This window comes from Solanum stenotomum, chromosome 10, assembly GCF_019186545.1.
Source record: "Solanum stenotomum isolate F172 chromosome 10, ASM1918654v1, whole genome shotgun sequence".
NCBI classification, from domain to species: domain Eukaryota; kingdom Viridiplantae; phylum Streptophyta; class Magnoliopsida; order Solanales; family Solanaceae; genus Solanum; species Solanum stenotomum.
In genome coordinates this window covers 54,449,390-54,470,674 of record NC_064291.1, presented here as the reverse complement: position 1 = coordinate 54,470,674, position 21,285 = coordinate 54,449,390, and the positions used below count along the sequence as shown (strand labels likewise).

The window sequence follows — 21,285 nt, the reverse complement described above, 5'->3', positions numbered from 1 at the left end:
ATCTTAGTTGGCAACACTTAGGTGGAGGGATTAATTCCATGTGGCTTGCCACATCACTAAAAAATTGGGTTGTTAACTCCTGAGGGTATTTGTGGTCTCTTGGGATAATGGTGGGGTCATTTTTTATCCCAAAATGTAATAGAGGATATAAATAGTCTATTTCGAAGAGTTCAGGGGAAATTTTGACCAACATTAGATTATAAGAAAAGGGTCAAAAATACCCCCAACTTTGTTTTATTGGTTGACTACACACTTGCCATTAAAATGAAGTTATTTTATCCCTACCGTTACTAATTTCAGCATATGTACCCCTCATTTGACGGAAAGTCCCAAATTGACTCAAATTAACCAATTTCAATTGAAATTACCCGATTTCATCTTTTTGACCCAAATTCGAATACAACCCACAAAACAAAACTCATGACAAATTAAATCCCAAAATCAATTTCTTCTTCATCTTCTTCCTCCCTGAATAAAAAAAATTAAATATTTTCATCTCTTTACTCCATAAAAACTTCATACATTTGCAACAACATATATTCTTGTGAGCCAATATTATTGGTGGATGAGATTGATGAGCAATTGAAGAAGGCTATAAATGCAAATGTGGAAAAGGGTATTTCTTCAAAATCAAGTGGATGCACAAACCTCGGATTCATCGAATGTGGTTGAAGAAAGTGATGAAGAAATGTGGATACAAATTTCAGGTGATAAAGAAGTTAAATTTTCGCAGAAATTGGGCGTTCCTGTTGTTGACAATTACGGTTTTTTGTAATCCTAATTTTAAAAGGGTAATGAATTCAATGATAAGAACTCTAAAGACCGGATTCATTAAGTTAAAATTTTGGGTTCGCGTTTGGGTGACAGTATCATTTATCTAGTGTACATTATTTATATTCTTGAGAAGTCATAACCTCATCTGCAACTATAAATTTACTAAGCATGAGAAGGAGACTTTACACCAGACCCCTTCAAAATAGGATGATCAAGATGAAGACACTGCCAAATTATTTTTAAAATCGCAATATTCATCATTTTTTTCACTAATATATTCAATACTTAATAATTTTAGTGTCCCCTGAGAATATTCACAATCAGAGGGTTGAAGAAATATAATTATGTCATATCACACTATTATAATGTTCTAAATTTACTACTGAAATTTCAGGACATTACCTTGGAATTTTACGAATGGAATATAGCTATTTTTCGTACGAATGCTATCAGGTTTTCTCAACTCTTATGCTAGCTTTGTAAACAGCATATATGATTGGAGATAACAGACATTTTTGAACTCTCTTCTTAAAAAAAATGAAACATATAAAAAGTAAAAGAAACGATCAACGAAAAACTGACTTCTATCAAAGAGGATATGCTTTTATATTCTTCAATCAGCTGTGAACAAACAGCGAAACACTTTATTTAATAATGAAATAATAACATAAAGTATACAGTAAAAACAATCACATGTTTGAGTACTTTATGCACTTATAGCCAATTTTTTTCACTAGACCAACACAACTGCAATTGGACTTCTCACAGAGTGCCTAGTAGAAGTCCATTTCAAGAATCCCTCGACAACCACAACTTTTGAACTGCTGGTTGTCTTGGAAAATGTCACTTGGTATGTTAACTTCTGGTTCAACTCGGAGAAATTTAGCTCTGTGGGTTCAACTTCTATGGCAACTCCTATAGGTGAAGCTATCTCCACTTTGTAAGATGATGCAACATCCCCAACGTTGGTCACAGTTCTTGTATATGTCTGAGGAGTTGATCCAAGTCCAAATATGGAAAATGAAGGATAGTTTAATTGTGCTTCAGGGATACTTTTCACTTCCAAGCAATTCACTGTGCGTCGTAACAGGCTACCTACCTGTGCATTTGTGTATCCCAACCCACATAAATAAGGTAAATAGTCCTCGGATGGGGTATCATAAACTAGTCCTGGATCATTTGCCCTCGATGGATTAACGTGTCCTGCACCAATTGCAAAGATGTCTGCAGGAAGTAACCTTTCATCTAGTATTGGACTATTGTCAAGGTTTAACGTGTAAGCGGTTGTCATGATTGCAGACTTAATAGCAGCAGGAGACCAATCAGGATGTGTGCTCTTCAGCAGAGCTGCTACGCCACTAAGGTGAGGGCAAGACATCGAGGTGCCTGATATAATATTGAATGTGGATTTGGTATTTTTGTTATCATCCACGGAGGTAGGCCAAGCAGCAAGGATATTAACACCAGGACCAATTATGTCAGGTTTCAAGATGCCAGGATTAGGTTTACTTGGTCCGCGAGAAGAAAATGCAGCAACTATGGGAGCATTTTTATCTCCAATTATTGTTCCTTGGATTGTGATTGTAGCAGTAGGGTTTGATATTGAGTTGGTATAATCAAGAATTTTGATTCCATCTGCAGCTGAAACAACCAATGCTGGAAGAACATGAGCATCAGCTGATTTTGTGACCCCATATTGTGATGGGTTGATGACAATCATGCCAACACCTCCAGCATCCTTCACAGCTTGTCCTTTTTCGATATTTGAAACGACACCTGCCAAACATATGACTATCTTTCCTTTTATTGTAGGGTCAGTGAGTGACCCTGGTTTGCAATAAGGGGTTTCAGATGGATCACCTATACTTTTTGCAGCATCATATAGAGTGAAGAATGTTGAGTCGGAAATCTGTGGACGATAAGCAGATTCCCCTTCAAATTCCTCTGTACTTCCAAGTGTAACAGTAGCTTTTATCTTTCTATCAATAGTGCTGGCGCCTACCGTAAGAATCCAAGGGGCTGTGTTTCCTGCTGTGATAATGGATGGACCACTATTTCCAGCAGAGCAACTTACAAGAATCCCTCTTTCTGTTGCACCATATGCCCCGAAAGCAATACTGTCTTGATAGAAAGGAACTGGACTTCCACCAAGGGACATTGAAAGAATATCTACTCCATCATCTATAGCTGAATCCATGGCAGCTAAAATATCACTGTCAGAACAACCATTAGAATTACACACCTTATATATGGCTATGTGGGCAAGAGGGGCAACACCAACAGCAGTGCCATTAGCATTGCCATATACATTAGCACCTTTCACAAAGGCTCCTGCAGTTGTGCTTGCTGTGTGTGTACCATGTCCATCATTATCTATTGGGGAACCATTGGCAAGTTGGAAAGACCTCGCTCCAATGAGCTTGTTGTTACACTTGGTCGCGAAATCAGACTCACAAACTCCTTTCCATTTAGCAGGGATAGGTGGCATCCCGACATCGCTAAATGAGGGGTGGTCTGGGAAAATTCCCGTGTCAATAACTCCAATGATCACACCTTTCCCATAATTCGAGTCTTTCCAGAACCCCATGTTCTGTTGCAACCCCAAGAAATTGACACTATGTGTGGTGTGTAATTTAAGTAGCTGCTGGGGGCGCGCAGAAACAAATCCTTCCATTTTTTCCATTTTCTTTATATCTTCTTGTGATAACTTAGCTGCAAATCCCGTTAGGACATTTCGATAGGAATATATCAAACGTGGTGCCTCACGAGAACTATCCGAGGTTGTTGTAGGCAAGAAAGAAAGATACCAGCTTTCTAAATCTTGGTATTTGGCAGTCCTTTCCCCATCAGGGAACTGACAGTGAACAATATAGATTTGTGAATTGTTCTGTTTTGTTGCATTAGTGGTAAATGATAAGAGCACACAAATCAGCCCAATTACAGTAAGAATTGAACTGTATTGAGCCTTCATAACTTTAGTACTAAAGAAAGAGATGTTATTTGGTGTGTGTTTTTTGAATTTTTATTGAGGGTATATATACACATTGGAAGTATATTTTTTTATTTGCAAGTCAGAAGTTAGTTTTAGAAATGTGAAATAGTCATTCTGAAGATTCTTGGGTTAAATAGAAAATAGAAAGTGAATTGGTCATCTATACGCTAAAATGATTTTATTCTATTTAACTTCTATTTGTTAATGAAGTTGGCATAGCAACATCATATAGATGAAGTCATCAATCTGAAATATACTTAAGTAATGTTCGAGTCAACTTGAACACACCTTAACTAATACATGAGGCGTCTTGTTCATCTCGCAAGTACTCACTCCGTCCCAAAATAAATGTTTCCTTAGGAATTCAGGACAAAAATTAGCTTGTTTTTCAGCCAAACCTTTATATTGATAGTGTTCAATTTTAAAGAGAAGTATATAACAAGAGTAGTTTAGTAAACTACACATTATGTTTGTTGATTTCTTAATGAATGTGGTTTTTGCTAAGGTGACACTTATTTGGGATGGAGGAAATATATGTTACAATGTAGTTGTGCTCATAGAGGTTAGAGCTAACGAACTCATACACCTAGTGTAGTAGCTGAATTTTTAACCTGATATCTCTAGATGGTTACTCCGGTGGGTGATGGCTCGATCATTAGGTTATCCTCGTGGGGACCGAAAAAAGTCTAGAAATATACCTAATCACTTGAGAGCTTGGAACCCGAGGATAACTCACAATCTTTGCCACAGCCTTTGCCCTTCGGGTGTGCACTTTGTGCGGCCTGAGAGCTGGAGTTGACTAGACCACAATCGCCACATGCTACCTTCTAATAAGTTTGGATGCCACAATCGAATTTTGACCTAGTATCTTGTGAAATTAGTTGAGGTGCAACAAGTTAACTCAGACACCACAACTATAATATTAATAATAAAAAGTACAATGTAACTTAAAATAATGTCATTAGCTTTTTCCCCAAAATTGTAAAATACATGTACATTCCCCTATTGGATCCTTCTTAACTAACGGTGAGATAGTGAAAGGGAATTTCAATAAAATTTAAAGAATCCCAACAGGCTGATGTAACTATAATAAAATATGATAACTTCTAAGTTTTATACGTTTTAAGCTTTTCCAATATTTTGACAAAATCAAGCATTACCACTTAATTTGACTTTTTGTTTTTAATGAGAGACATTATAAATCATAATTTTAAAATTGTAGTGAACTCAACGTTAAGAACTTTAAAGATCGAATTCATTAAGTTAAAATTTTGGATTCTGTTTAGGTGACTGTATAATCTATCTAGTGTACACTATTTATATTTTCAAAAAGTCACAACTTCATCTTCAACAGGATAATAAGTTTTTTTATTTTTTTTAAAAAAATAAATTATTTAAGAGTAAACTATTAAATTACGAAGCATGAGAAAGAGACCTTACACCTGACCTCTTTAATATAGGATGATCAAGATGTAGACACTTCAAAATTATTTTTAAAATTACTATAGCTTAAAACTTCACGGACTATCTCTTTTTAGATACCAAAAGACAATAATACTTTTGTACGTGTTCTCTTGAATTTTGAAATATTCAATGAGATTATGAGTTATGTATTACTATAGCTTAAAACTTCATGGACTATCTCTTTTCATATACAAAAATACAATAATATTTTTAAAAATATTCTCTTTAATTTTGAAATATTCAATTTTTTTATTAGTTATTTATTACATTCTTTTCTTTATTTTTATTACTTTTAATTTATTTTTTTCCCACCAAATTGAATCAGGCAGACAAATTATTTGATTTTTCTCTATATACTTATTCTGTATCTTCTATGAAACATGTGAACATAATATATAAATAGTAATTTGTTAATCTTCTTCTGCTAAATCATCTGCAGAACATCGTCCCTGTAATTCCCCATTCTGTTCCGGAAATTCACCACTTGTTACTGTAGAAAGAATCATGGCTTGCCATATTTTACTTATAGCAGCTAAGAGAAAAAAGAACAGAGGTATAACTAGCATAATATCTAACTCGGTAACAAAGAAGTGCCTCAAACAATTTGCCCATTGGAAGATGTCACGATTAAGATTTTAAGTCATGATTAAAGGGTGCCTTATTATATAGGTTTTTCCAGATTTGAATAATAAATGAAATTCTCACATGGTCACACTTTGTTGAAAAGTAATGCAATCAAAGGAAAAAAAAATTGTGTTTAATCGTCATTGACTTCCAACTCCAATTAGCTGCCCAGTTAGATAATTGAGTTACTGAATTTCTCTTAAAAATACTGTCAGTTTTCTCAACTCTTATAATTGGACGGCGTTTTTTAACTCTCTTTTTCTGAAATAAGAAAAGAAAGAAATATATAAAAAGTAGAAGAAATGATGGAAGGAAAACCAATGCTTTTATATTGCTGTGAACAAACATTGAAACAATATTTCATAATGATAAGTTTAATTAAAGACCAGTGAAAATCAAAATAGTGGTAAAAAAATGAAAAAGTAACATAAGTATATAGTGAAAACAAACAGCATTCACTATAATCAAATGTATGACTACTTTCTGCACTTATGTAGCCAATGCAAACACAACTGCAATTGGACTTCTCACAGAGTGCCTGTTAGAATTCCACTTCAAGAATCCCTCAACAACCCCAGGCTTTGAGCTGTTGGTTGTCTTGGAAAATGTCACTTGGTATGTTAACTTCTGGTTCAGCATTGAGAAATTTAGTTGGGAGGGCTTAACTTTCACGACAACGCCTTTTGGTGAAGCTATCCTCACCTTGTAAGATGATTTGGCGTCACCAACGTTGGTCACAGTTCTGGTGTACGTCTGAGGAGTTGATCCAAGTCCGGATATGGAAAATGAAGGATAGTTTAATTGTGCTTCAGGGATACTTTCAACATCTGAGCAATTCACCTTGCATTTTAACAGTTTACCTACCTGTGGATTTGTGTAGTTCAAACCACAAAAATAAGGTGCATAGTCCTCGAATGGTGTATCATAAACTAGTCCTGGATCATTTGCCCTAGATGGATTAACATGTCCTGCACCGGTTGCATAGATGTCAGCAGAAAGGAGCCTTTCGTCTAGTATTGGACTATTGGCAAGGTTTAACGTGTCAGCGGTTGTCATGATTGCAGACTTAATAGCAGCAGGAGACCAATCAGGATGTGTGCTTTTTAGCAGAGCTGCTACGCCACTAAGGTGAGGGCAAGACATTGAGGTGCCTGATATAATATTGAATCTGGATTTGGTGTTTCTGTTGTCATCCACAGAGATAGGCCAAGCAGCAAGGATATTAACACCAGGACCGATTATGTCAGGTTTCAAGATGCCAGGACTAGCTTCACTTGGTCCGCGAGAAGAAAATGCAGCTACTATGGGAGCATTTTTATCTCCAATTACTGTTCCTTGGAATGTGATTGTAGCGACAGGGTTCGATGTTGAGTTCATATAAGAAAGGATTTTTTTTCCATCTGCAGCTGAAACATCCATTGCTGGAAGAACATGAGCATCAGCTGATTTAGTGGCACCATAACTTGGCTGGTTGATGATAATCATGCCAACACCTCCAGCATCCTTCACAGCTTGTCCTTTATCAATATTGGAAACGACATCATCTTGTAGACATAATACTATCTTTCCTCTTATAGCAGGGTCAGTGAGTGACCCTTGTTTGCAATAAGGAGTTTCGCTTGCATTTTTTGCAGCATCAAATAGAGTGAAGAATGTTGAGTTTGAAAACTTTGGACGAAAAGCAGATTCTCCTTCGTATTTCTCTCTATTTCCAAGTTTAACAGTAGCTTTTATCTTTCTATCAACTGTGCTGGCACCTACTGTAAGGATCCACGGGGCTGCATTTCCTACCGAGGCAGCAGAAGGACCATCATTGCCTGCAGCACAACTTACAAGAACACCTCTTTCTGTTGCACTGTACGCCCCGAGAGCAATATTGTCATCATAGAAAGGGCTCGGAGATCCACCCAGGGATATTGAAAGAATATCTACTCCATCATCTATAGCTGAATCTATGGCAGCTAAAATATCACTGTCAGAACACTTGCCATTAGAATTGCAAACCTTATATATGGCTAGGTGGGCAAGAGGGGCAACACCAACAGCAGTGCCATTAGCATTCCCAAATACATTAGCACCATTCGCAAAGGCTCCCGCAGCTGTGCCCGCTGTGTGTGTACCATGTCCATTATCATCTATGAAGGAACCATTGGCAAGTTGGTAAGACCTCGCTCCAATGAGCTTGTTGTTACACTTGGTTTTGAAATTGGACTCACAAACTCCTTTCCACTTAGCAGGTGGAGGAGGCATCCCAACGTCGCTAAACGAAGGATGGTCAGGATAAATTCCAGTGTCTATAACTCCGATGATCACGCCTTTCCCATAGTTTGAATCCTTCCACAAGCCCATGTTCTGTTGCAAACCAAGAAAGCTTGGAGTATGAGTAGTATGCAAGGTGAAAATCCTCTGTTTCTGAGCAGAGACAAAGCCATGTTTCTTCTCCATTTCCTTCACTTGTGCTGCAGTTAATCTTGCTGAAAATCCTTTCATCACATTGTGATATGAATAGATCATGCTAGCAGGCTCTTCATTTCCACTTGAGCTGACTGTTGTAGTTTTAGGCAAAAAAGAAAGATAATAGTTGTCTAAATCTGTTATCGATGATTGAGTAGAAATTACACTTTCAGGGGATTCAACATTGACTATATAAGTCTCGAGATCATTCTGAATAGTAGGCCATGGGAAAGAACAAAAGATGAAAACAAGAAAGATTTTCAAGAATCCCATGGCTGCTAATACAATAACTGATGATGTTTTTAGAAGTGTATTTGATGAATTTCTCTGCTTTGAAGCTACTCTCTATTTATAGTGTTTTGTTATTGACCTATTCAATTTCTAGAAAAATTATTGTGGAAAAAAGACCATGTGGATAAGAAAATAAAGGTTAGTAGTGTGAATGAGACTAGCTAAATTGAACTATATTCTATAGTTTTATTTTCTTAAAGACATCCACTATATTATATTTAACTGCTAAATAATCAATTTGTAATAAAAAAGTTGCTAGTGTTCGATCTGCTTGTTGTTTAAGTGTAGTTATTTTCAAAAACATGCAGCTATTTTGGATCCTTCTTCGAAGAATTAATCTAAATAGACATCCATCCAATGACTTAAACTAAAATTAGTAGATGGATATATAATATATTAGAGTACTAGTCTTCTTTAATTTCTTTTCTTCCCTAAAAAGGAAAAGATTCAAATATGTCATCGAGCTTTAAGAAAGGGATAATACATATATTTGACCTTAAACTTGGCTTCAAATTTTAACTTTGACCTCCAACTTTCATAGTGCACAAACAAGCACTTTAACTATCCAACCTTTTAATAAATAAACACGCGATTTTTGGAGCCAAGAGCGTGAAATGCAATCGCTGCCACGTGTATTAGTGAGCCACTCAATGGCTGCCAACTAATTAAACACTTTACATGTCAATTTTAGAACTAAAAAATAAATAAAAATTAATTAAGGGTAGAGTTGTCATTTCAGCATTTTTTTCACTGTTGTGTGCCTAAAAATTACTTCTCACTCGCGCAAAATGCGTGCACGTCACGCGTTTTGCCAGGTAAGACACGCGTGTTTATTTATTAAAAGGTTGGATAGTTAAAGTGTCTATTTGTGCACTTTGAAAGTTGGAGGTCAAAGTTAAAATTTGAAGCCAAGTTTAAGGTCCAATATATGTATTATGCCTTTAAGAAATGGCTCATATATGACATCCGTTAAAAATAATTTATTTTCTTTCCTAAAAGGGAAAAGGCTCATATATGTTGTCGAGCTTTAAGAAAAGGCTTATATATGATATCTGTTAAAAGTTTGGCATATCTATGTCATTTACGATTGAGAAAAGGCTCATTCATGCACTTCAATATGATAAAAACATTAGGAAAATGACTTATTCAATCAAAGTGGACCAAGGTAAAAGTTGGTACGTTTTAAAGAAAGAACCATCCGAGAAATAAAACGGAAGACTATATAATTAGATAAATAGTTCTATCATATTTGCTAATTCTCTTTATTGTTTGAAGTAATTATATATTGTTTCACTAATTAATACTTTCTTACCAAATTTTAGGTCAGATACACTTATCTATATACATGTTTTTTTGCTACCAAATACATAAAAATAGTGAGAAACGCGAGCGAAAGAAGGAGAGAGGTGACTAAGATCCCCAGATATATGTGAATCATCCCCATATACATTATGAGAATCACACTAAATACATGTATACCAGATACATGGAGAGAGTCGAGCGAGAGAGGAGAGTGGCGGGTAAAATAGGAGAGAGGCGAGTGAGATAGTCAGATACATGTCAATCCATTTAAGTACAGTGTATTTAGAACAAATTACACTTAATTCTTACTTCATGTATCATTTGAACTTTTAAACTAGGCTTAAGTCATCAGCGGCCCCTTAAAGTTATCCGCATAATCCACTTAGACACCTCAACTAGGATTATTACCAATTAGACACTTTAATATTAAGGAATATGTATCTATTGAACATAAAACGAAAACTTTTTAAAAAAATGTTCTCCGTGTAATTCACGCGCATTGTCTTAAAACAATGACAAATAAAATTACGACACATGGCACATGGGCCCAGTTTAGCAATAAAATATAATTTTTCAATTTTAAAAAATGAAAAATACTTTCCAACCTTTATTTATTAATCACAAAAAGATTAAAAAAGAAAATCTCCCCCCACCCCCACCTAACCCTTTGACCTTTCTTTTCCTTCTACCCTGTGAACCCTGCCAGCCGCCATCAATTTCTCCATTGATAACCAACATAACAAAAATAAAAATCCCCGGCTCAAATTCATTCTCCTATCATCCGTTATTCTCTATTTATTTAGAGATTTTTGTGAAAATAAATGGACGTCATTAAATTATTTTGAAATTCGCGACGAAGTGAAATCGAAAGTATGTTGAATTTTTTAATATCATCTTTAATAAGTTTAATGAGTGGTGATGTTTGTTCAATCGGAGTGATCGAAATAGAGATGGACGAATATCGATCAATTTTTAACTCCAATGTTCAAAAAAAATTTCTTCTCGCATATTAAATTAGCAGATATAGAATTTTTTTACAAAAAATGAAGAAAAAAAAAAGAACGAAACAAAAGGCTAAGAATTTAAGATCTTTAGAATGGTGGGGGGAAGAAGATGACCACTGGTGCATTGGTATGGGTGTGGGGGTGGGGTGGGGTTGTTATGAAGAGATTAATGTGGAACTAATATTATTTTTTAAATTATTTAGTTAATGCATGTCCACTGTTAAAAAATAGGTACCAATTTATCAAAAAATAAAATTACACTCTCTTCACGTGCTAAGTAGCAGTGATATACACTTATTTTGCCACATCAACATTTTGTGCTTTATAGACACATATTTTGAAGAATTTAGGTGTTCAATAGGTACAAATCTTAGTTGAGGTGTCTAAGTGAATTATGAGGACAACTTTAAGGGGTTGCCGATGACTTAAGCCTTTAAACTATTATTATCATAATAATTACTCGCCAAATTGGCATATTCTAATGGGAAAATGCATAAGTACCTCCAACCTATGCCCGAAATCTCAAAGACACATTTATACTATACTAAGGTCCTATTACCCCCTCTCCCCCTCCCTAAACTTATTTTATAAATAATTTTCTACCCTTTTTTAGCCTACGTGGCACTATCAACTAGATAGCTTGAAAAAATTGTCAACATGCGCTGGGCCTAGAAGATATTGCCACGTAGGCCGAAAAGGGGTAGAAAATTATTTATAAAATAAGTTCGGGGGTAATAAGACCTTAGTATAGTATAAATGTGTCTCTGAAATTCCTCGCTATCGTAAAGTGTTGAGTCCCTATATCATAATCATTTTTTTTTATTTGCAAAATATATACAATTCAATAAGAGCTAGGCAACAACAAAACCATTTGGAATGTCTAGAGAACATTTGAATTGGTTGAGATTCAAGAAAACACATTGTTGAGGAAGATGAACGAATGCAATGTATAAATACTATATATATATATATATATATATACATACACACACATCTATGATACATATTTATACATCATATATACATAATTATACATAATTTATACAATACTGATATATTACATATATATACCACAACCATTTTAGTTGGAATTTTTTTTTCTTTTTTTTTGGGTTTTAGCAATGTGTGAATGGGAAATAAGAATGAATGAGAAATTGGAAAATGTGGGGAAACCAATTTGGAGGAAAAATGAAAAGTCATTTCAAATGATGGAAAGTCATTTCAAATGATGGAAAGTCATTTCTTCCATATTGGTAGAAGAAAGGAAAAATATTGTCCTTATATCAGGAAACACTTGCTTTAGATCTTAAAAGGTTAAGAAGAAGGTGTCTCCTCGTGATGTCGTCGCTCGCTCGGCTTTGCCTTTGGCTTTGGCAAATGATTTGATTGATAATATTTTTAGGCAAAATTTATTTAATCAATCTCATTAATTAATTTCCTATATTCTCTTAAAAATTAATTCAGAATGTTAATTAATTTCGCGCAACATAATTATTTGAAAAATTCATGTGTAACGGTAAAGTCGTTCTAAAGGGACTTGTTCCTTTCGAATAGACATTATTTTTTCCAAAAGGCACAACGTTTTGGAAAGAAATGTTTCAACAAATATGTTCACACCATTGTTCGAACAAACGCATTCCTTGCTGCAATTGGCTATAATTTGAGAGGTTTTTCTCATTTTTCAAACACTGAAATTTTTTCTCTTTGCATGCATTTTCTTACAAATCAAATTGTCGATTGACTGAGTCTGTGTGTTCACTCGTTGATGTTCTGAGCTCGCTGAAATTATTGAAGTTTGAGGAACTACTATTTCTCTAATAGTTAATCCGTTTTATCTTGGGAGGAATTAATCTACAATCTCGAATACTTGAGGGCATTAAATTTCTTAAGGAAACACAGTGGGTTCTATGAACTCGGATTATTTATTTTCTGTCTATTTCATCTTTTTTTGTTTAAGTTTTTGCTAACCTAAATACATGAGATAACATTTTTGTCAGATGTACATTTACATAAGAAGCCCCTCCTCCTCATGAGCTATTTTGAGGCCAAGTATTAAGAATGAGAATCTCTTTATATGAATTTGAACAATCCTTACTCTATTAACTATTTGTAAGGGTTTAGGTAGGGCAAATTCATTTGTTATTATATTATAGTCATATTCCTCCTAATTCTTGATTCATTCCATTTCACTGGACATGCCGAAAGGGGCTAATTAAGAATGAGAATATCTCTTTACATGGATTTGAACAATCCTTACTTTATTAACTAGTTGTAAGGGTTTAGGTAGGGCAAATTCATTTCTTATTATAATAATGACACCAATACATAATTGGCCACACAAATACAACAATGCTTTCCATAATTCTTTGTTTTTTTGTGAAAATTATAACAAAACTAAAGTTGGTTAGTTTAATTTCTTTGCAAGACAAACATGTACCATGGATGATATACATTGGTCCCCTTCAATTGTAGAATTTGGACTTGGTCTTTTGACATGTATAGTTGGCTATAGATTTCTCGATTGGCCACTATATGTTAAAAAATAAAAGAAGTTCATTCGAATTAATTACAACGTAACGTTTTTTCCAGAAAATTCATAGGAAATGTCTATTATTTTTCTTGTCTTATTAATAAGTTTAGCATTAATGTCACAATTACTTTTTGAAGTCACCAAAGACTAAAACTTTATTTTTGAAGTCACTGTCAAGATTCTGGATCAAAGGATACTTTATTATATAGGTGGCAACAAATTTCCCAAATTTAAGTGTGTGGTGCTGTGTTTTTATATGTGGAAATCCATATTTATATATTTATATTCCTTTGAACCGCGTAATTACTGCAGCAATTCCTAGAAAAATTGGCACTTGATTTTCAGTCCACTTGATTCCTTGTGGGGGCACAAAGGACCAACATGGGCTGCTTGAAAAATATATTGCTAAATCAACTTAATAGACATCCATCCAAGGACTTAAATTAAAATTAGTGGACGGATATATAATATATGAATTTAATTCATGAATAATAAGTGTATAATCAATACATAATCTATGTATATCAAAAAAGGAAAGTAAACAATGAATTCAATCGATTATTGTGTAATTGTCTTTTTTTTGTTTGTTTTTCCTTTATTTTGCGGCACGATACGTATAAAATTATTTGCGTTTGTAAAGTATTGAGTCAATGTTTAGAGAAGATTTGAGTTGGTGGAGATTCAAGAAAACACATTGTTGTGGAAGATGAACAAATACAAAGCATAAATATTACACAAACAGAGCATATGGATGTATATACATATATGATACATAGTTATAGATCATATATACATAATTATACATTATTTATACAAGGTCTAACCCATCGGTGCCCCTAAAGTTGGCACCAATTTTCACTTAGACACCTTAACTAAGCTTTGTTCATTTTAGACACCTCATATCATACTGCATTGTGTCATTTTAGCATTTTTTTTAACAATCAGTCAAATATTTAAGGTGTGTGTAACACACTCGTTGATGACGTGTCAAAGTGGCAAATTAAATAAAAACATGTGGCATATATATTAAAAATAATTTTTAAATAATGATATTTTAGTAGAATGAAGAAGTAGCCAAAAACTAAATAACATGTGGAATTTTTTACACAAAAAATTAAAAAAAAATAACCCAACCCCACCAAGTCATCTTCTCTGCCCCACCCACTCAGCGTATTCTCCACCTCTGCCCACCCTAACCCCAACCCCTTCCCCACCCACATCGTCTTCTCCACCCCTCTCCCACCCCACCCATCGTCTTTTTCAAGATTTTCCATTGCCTTTCTTCTTTGCGAAAACATGAATCGTAGCCTTTCTAATGTGTTGAAATTTATTTTTTTGTGAAATCCCTTCATGTTGAAATTCGTTTTATTTGTCTGTAGCATCATCAAAAACTATTTCTCCATGGAAGGAGTTCAAGTTTTGAGAGATGGTGACCGAAAAATAAGGAAAAAAATGATAAAAAATAAAATAAAAATATTAAATGAGCCTTTCACACGCTGATATTGAGTGTATTACACTCACTATGCCATGTCAGTAAAAAGTGTCAAAATGACACAACGAGGCATGACATGAGGTGTCTAAAATGAACAAAGCTTAGTTAAGGTATCTAAGGGAAAAATTGGTGTCAACATTAGTGGGCCATTGATGGGTTAGGCCTTTATACAATATTAATACATTGCATATACATACGACCATTTTAGTTGGAATTTTTTTTGTCGGATGTACAGTTAGAAGCCCTTCTTTTATGATCTTGGGCACTGTCTCTTCATGTGCTATTTTGAGGCTGAGTTAGGACTAAGATAAGTTCATCTTCTTATCATGATATTAGAGTCAAATCCATTCTAATTCTTGATTCATTTAATTTCATTAGGCATGCAGAAAGGGTTTAGTTAAGAATGAGAATATCTCTTTATGTGGATTTGAACAATCCTTACTGATAGCTCCATGGACACGGTTGAGGCTATAGAAGCCCTAGGAAGACCATCAAGGTCTCAAGATAAGGAGTTACAAGCTAAGGTTGTTGGGCTTCAATGGGAAATCAAGAAGATACTTATCATGGAAGAAAAGCCCAAGAACGAGTCCAAGAATTGTGGAGGAGAATGGAGTAGGTGCTACACATATTTTATGGTTCAACTCCAAGCCCAAATGGAAGAAGATTGGGCCACACAAAGCCCAACAAAGGAGCCCAAAAGTTGAATGGTTGAAGTCAAAGTTTCCTAGTTTAAAAAAAACCTTTATTTTAAAAGTTCCTAGTTTAAAGTTTTCCTAGTTTAAAGTTTCCTAGTTTAAAAGTTTTCATAAAAGTAGGATTTAAATCCCATTCTATTTGGGATAGGTTTTCCCTATATATAGGGGTTTTATTTTATTATTTTGACAGACAACATTATTATTAATTGAGAGTTCTTTTCTTTACACCTTTGTGTGTGGCTACTTGGAATTTATCTTACAACCTTACAAGAATGATTCTTAAGAGGTGAGATTAGTTCTTTAACTTGATATCTTTGGTTCTTATTCGTAAATTAAAGACGGTAATTAGTCTTATACTAACTATTGTCTCTAGTTTCTTCGTAATAGGGATCTAAATCACTTTTGATCTAAGTTCTTGAATTGACTCTATTAGTATCATAATTAGTCTTAATCCGCTAATTTTGAATACTAAGATCAATTAGGGTTCTTAGCACTTTATTTTGAAATTGGGGATTTATTCTTGAATTTCACCTATCTTGCACTTTCTGTCTTTAATTTTTATAATTTCGCTTCCGCATTATTTTCTTGTTTATTCTGGTAATCCGATTCTTATCAAGTGGTATCAGAGCGGTTCTATCAAGGTTCCATTCTTGATAATCTTGGAAGTTTCAAAAAAAAAAAATCCTTTTCTAGTTGCTTAGAAGTTCAGCAAAAACAAAAAAACAAAAATTATGTATATATATATATATATATATATATATAAAGGAAGAAAATACAATCACTTATTTCAAGAAACTCCTTATTTGTTTTTATTCTTGAATTTTTTTCTTCAAAAAGGAAAATCAAGAAGAGGGGAAAGAACTTTGTTTCACAAAGTGGTTTTTTTCTTGTCTCGTCAATCCTAATTTATCTGGAATTGATAAAAAAAATAATAAAAAAATTCTTTCTACATCTTACTTCTAAAAGGATTGTTACTAGTAGGGTTTATATATAAATTTTAAAGGAACCAACCAAAGGTTGTAATTTGAGTGGAAAAAGGCAAGAGAGGGTCAGATCAATAGAGAGAAAAGAAAAGCCAAATTGAGAGATAATTGTTTTTTTTTTTTTTGAGATGTCTCTAACAGGAAAGGATGATGAAACTGGGACTCAAAACAACAAATTAATGAAGGTGCTCCAAATGATTACTGTCCGACTTGATGCGTTAGAGATTGCACAAAGGTTATACAATCCAGTGAACATGACAGATTTGAGGAGAATCCATCAAAACCCAATCCCTCAAGTTAGGAGACAAGCTTTCCGAGCTCCTCAAGTCCCGTAAACTGAGGATCAATTTGGTGATTATGAAGACGAATTTGAAGAAGCTTACCAACAGAGAAACAAAAGGAGGGCACCACGAGTTAGGGTTGAGGATGACAATCTTAGTAGCATTAAGAGGAAGATTCCTACTTTCAAGAGGACTAGAGATCCAGACTAGTATCTTGATTGGGAGAGGAAAGTGGAGGCCATCTTTGATTGTCATAACTATTTTGAAGGTAAGAAGGTTAAATTTGTTGTGGTTGAATTTTCTGATTATGCTGCTAGTTGGTGGAAGAAATTTTGCAGAGGTAGAATAGACAATGGAGAACTACCCATTGCGACATGGGACGGGATGAAGAGGGTTATGAGAAAATGTTTTGTCCCATCACACTTCCAAAAAGATCTGCAAAAACGCCTTCAAACTCTGAAGCAAGGTTCTATGTCTGTGGATGATTATTTCAAGGTTATGGATATGGCTATGATCCAAGCTAATTGTAGTAAGGACGAGGAAGCCACTATGGCAAGATTTCTTAATGGTTTAAATGGAGAAATAGTTGATGTAGTAGAATTGCAAATATGTGAATTTAGATGAATTGGTTGAGTTGGCTGTAAAACTAGAAAAACAAAATAAAAGGAAGCAACAAGCTAGTTCGCGGAAGAATCGATCTATTACAACTACAAGGAAGCTATGGCCCACACATGAGGAGAAATCTATGCCTAAATCACAAGATGACAGTGGGCAGGTAAATGGAAGGCCAAAGATAGAGGTAAGACTTTTAACACAAAAATTTCTACTCCTTCTACCCCTTCTAGTGCTATACAATGTCACAAGTGTCAAGGGAGAGAACATAAGGCGTTTGAATGTCCAAATAGAAGAGTTGTCTTAATTAAGGATAATGGGGAATATGAGATCGAAAAAAGTGAGGGGAAAGAAGAAGAAGAAGAGGGTGTTAGAAGTGAGGATGAGAGAGATGTGGCTCCTCATAATGAGGGACAATTTTGGGGGTAGTTAGGCGTCTTATGAATATTAATATGGGAGAGCTTGATGAGGCACAAAGGAAAAATATTTTTCATACACGATGTGGGATAAAGGGTAGAATTTGCTCTATGATCATTGATAATGTTAGTTGTGCTAATGTGGTGAGTACATATGCAGTGGAGAAATTGGGGATTCCATGCATGAAACGTAAGGCCAATTACAAGCTTCAATGGTTGAATGAATGTGGGGAGCTTAAGGTGAGTAAACAATGCATTATTTCCTTTTCTATTGGAGAGTATTCTGATGAAGTTCTTTGTGATGTTGTGCTAATGCAAGTTTGTCATATTTTGTTGGGCCGACCCTGGCAATATGACAAATATGCTTCCCATGATGGGAGGAGGAATAAGTACTCTCTTGAACATAAGGGAAAAAAGTATATTCTTTCACCATTAACTCCTTCTCAAGTGTATGAAGACTAACAACGACTAAAAGACACAATGGGAAAACATGGGGAGGGATTAAAAAAAAGAGTCAAAAAATTGAGAGAGAGGAAAAAATTCAAGTAAGGCATGAGATGAGGGAGAGCAACAATAAGGAAAAAGAAAAGGTGGGAATGAGTGATAAAAAAAAAAGAGAATTGGTGAGAGGAAAGAGGCTAAGGGTGAAAAAATAACGAGTCATGCAAAAGCCAAAGAGTGTTTACTTGCAAAAAGAGAGGGCTGCCCATTGTTCTTCTCACTTATAGGGAAGTTATGATTAATACTAACGATTTAACTCCTTCTTTGCCTAGTGTTGTATCAACTCTTTTGCAGGATTTTGACGATGTATTTCCTCCAGATATCCCCAAGGGATTACCTCCTTTGAGAGGAATAGAACATCAAATTGATTTTGTCCTGGATCTCAACTTTTGAATAGGCCCGCTTATAGAAGCAACCCAGATGAAACAAGAGAACTACAAAGGCAAGTAGAGGAATTGCTTGAAAAGGGGTTTGTGAGAGAAAGCATGAGCCCATGTTCTGTCCCTGTGCTCTTGGTACCAAAAAAAGATGGAACTTGGAGGATGTGTGTGGATTGTCATGCCATCAACAAAATAACGGTAAAGTATCGACATCCTATCCCCCGCCTAGATGATATGCTTGACCAATTGTCTGGCTCTAAAATATTTTCAAAAATTGACTTAAAAAGTGGATACCACCAAATTCAAATGAATCTTGGAGATGAGTGGAAAACGTCTTTCAAAACTAAGTATGGATTGTATGAGTGGTTGGTAATGCCGTTTGGTTTAACTAATGCACCTAGTACTTTCATGAGGCTAATGAACCATATCTTTAAAGATTTTCATGGCAAGTTCGTGGTGGTATATTTTGATGATATTCTGATCTTTTCTACATCTCTTGAAGAACATTTGGAACATTTGAGGTTAGTTTTTTATGTGCTTAGGGAGCAACAATTGTATGCTAACCTAGCCAAGTGAACGTTTTGTGTTGATAAAGTAGTCTTTCTTGGTTTTGTTGTTAGCTCGAATGGTATTGAAGTTGATGAAGATAAAATTATAGCAATAAAAGAGTGGCCTATTCCTAAGAGTGTAACTGAAGTGAGGAGTTTTCATGGACTTGCTAGTTTTTATAGGAGATTTGTGAAGGATTTTAGTACAATTGCTGCACCATTAACGGAAGTCATTAAAAAGGAGAAGGTATTTAATTGGGGAAAAGAACAAGAACATGCATTTAATGTCTTGAAAGATAAGTTGTGTTCTACTCCTTTGTTACAATTACTTGATTTTTCTAAATCTTTTGAAGTTGAATGTGATGCTAGTGGAAACGACATAGGGGTTGTTCTAATGCAAGATTCTAAGCCTATTGCATATTTTAGTGAGAAGTTGAGTGGAGCTACATTGAATTATTCTACTTATGATCGTGAATTGTATGCCTTGGTAAGGGCTTTGGCTACTTGGCAACATTACTTATGGCCGCGTGAGTTTGTGATAAAGACTGACCATGAGTCATTGAGGTACTTGAAAAGCCAAGCTAAGTAAACGCCATGCCAAGTGGGTGGAGTTCATTGAGACATTTCCTTATGTGATTTCATACAAACAAGGTAAGGACAACGTGGTGGCTGATGCATTGTCCCGAAGGTACGTGCTTGTTTCGACTCTTACTTCTAAGCTGATGGGATTTGATCACATTAAAACTCTGTATGCTAAACATTCATACTTTGGGGTTGCTTATGATGCATGTTTGAAGGGACCCTCACTTACTCTATTGACTAGTTGTAAGGGCTTAGGTAGGGCAAATTCATTTCTTATTATATTAGAGTCATATTCGTCCTAATTCTTGATTCATTCCATTTCACTGGACGTGCAGAAAGGGGCTAATTAAGAATGAAAATATCTCGTGATACGGATTTGAACAATCCTTACTCTATTAACTTGTTGTAAGGGTTTAGGTAGGGCAAAATTCATTTCTAATTATAATAATGCCATCAATACATAACTGGCCACACACAAATAGCAACCATGCTTTCCATAATTTTTGTTTTTTTGTGAAATTTATAACAAAACTAAAGTTGGTTAATTTAATTTCTTTGCAAGACAAACATGTACCATGGATGATATACATTGGTCCCCTTCAATTGTAGAATTTGGACTTGGTCTTTTGACACGTATAGGCTGGCTATAGATTTTTCAACTGGCCACTACATGTTAAAAAAAATAAAAGAAGTTTATTTGAATTAATTACAACGTAACATTTTTTCCAGGAAATTAATAGGAAATATCTATTATTTTTCTTGTCTTATTAATAAGTTTAGCATTAATGTCATAATTACTTTTTGAAGTCACCAACGACTAAGACTTTGGGTGTGTTTGGTATGAAGGAAAATATTTTTCGGAAAATGTTTTACAATTTTCTCATGTTTGGTTGAGTTAAATATTTTGGAAAATATTTTCCAAATCAACTCATTTTCCTTAAATTCAAGGAAAATGACCTCCCTTCAAAAATTAAGGAAAACATTTTCCAAAACTTTCCACCAATTTCAAATTACAACTTTTTTGTTGAAAAAATCAATTATTTTTTTTGGTTGAAAAAGTAAATTTAAAGCTTATTTTTAAAAAATATTTTTCAACTTCAATTTTTTTATACCACCCACTCCCCGACCCACGCCCTCCCTCCAGCCCCCTACCACCCCCACCCCCACCCCCAAAAAAATAAATTAAAGTTTGTTTTTAGAAAATATTTCCAGTTTCAAAATTTTATTTCACCCACCCCACCCTCGACCACCCCCAACCACCAGCCCCACACTCCCCCCCACCCCCCCAAAAAAAAATTAAAAGTTTGTTTTTAAAAAATATTTTCAAATTTCAAATTTTTATTTTCACTCACTCCCACCC

General features: G+C 34.7%; 3 protein-coding genes across 3 annotated transcripts in view; all 3 read right to left on the bottom strand.

Annotated features, from left to right (window-relative positions):
* Positions 1–1,406: 1,406 nt before the first annotated feature.
* Positions 1,407–3,745, bottom strand: LOC125842701 (subtilisin-like protease 4). Its single transcript, XM_049522032.1, has one exon. It carries the CDS (start codon positions 3,743–3,745, stop codon positions 1,508–1,510), a length of 2,238 nt encoding a protein of 745 aa, XP_049377989.1. The 3' UTR covers positions 1,407–1,507.
* A 2,448-nt stretch (positions 3,746–6,193) lies between these two features.
* LOC125842700 (subtilisin-like protease) lies at positions 6,194–8,599 on the bottom strand. The gene has a single exon (XM_049522031.1). It carries the CDS (start codon positions 8,579–8,581, stop codon positions 6,344–6,346), a length of 2,238 nt encoding a protein of 745 aa, XP_049377988.1. The 5' UTR covers positions 8,582–8,599; the 3' UTR covers positions 6,194–6,343.
* An 11,872-nt stretch (positions 8,600–20,471) lies between these two features.
* The window catches only part of LOC125843188 (subtilisin-like protease 4), a 3,563-nt gene continuing 2,749 nt past the window's right edge, over positions 20,472–21,285 (bottom strand). Inside the window, exon 2 of the mRNA XM_049522403.1 lies at positions 20,472–20,591. Coding sequence (XP_049378360.1) covers positions 20,472–20,591 — 120 coding nt within the window. The remainder of the gene's footprint in view (positions 20,592–21,285) is intronic.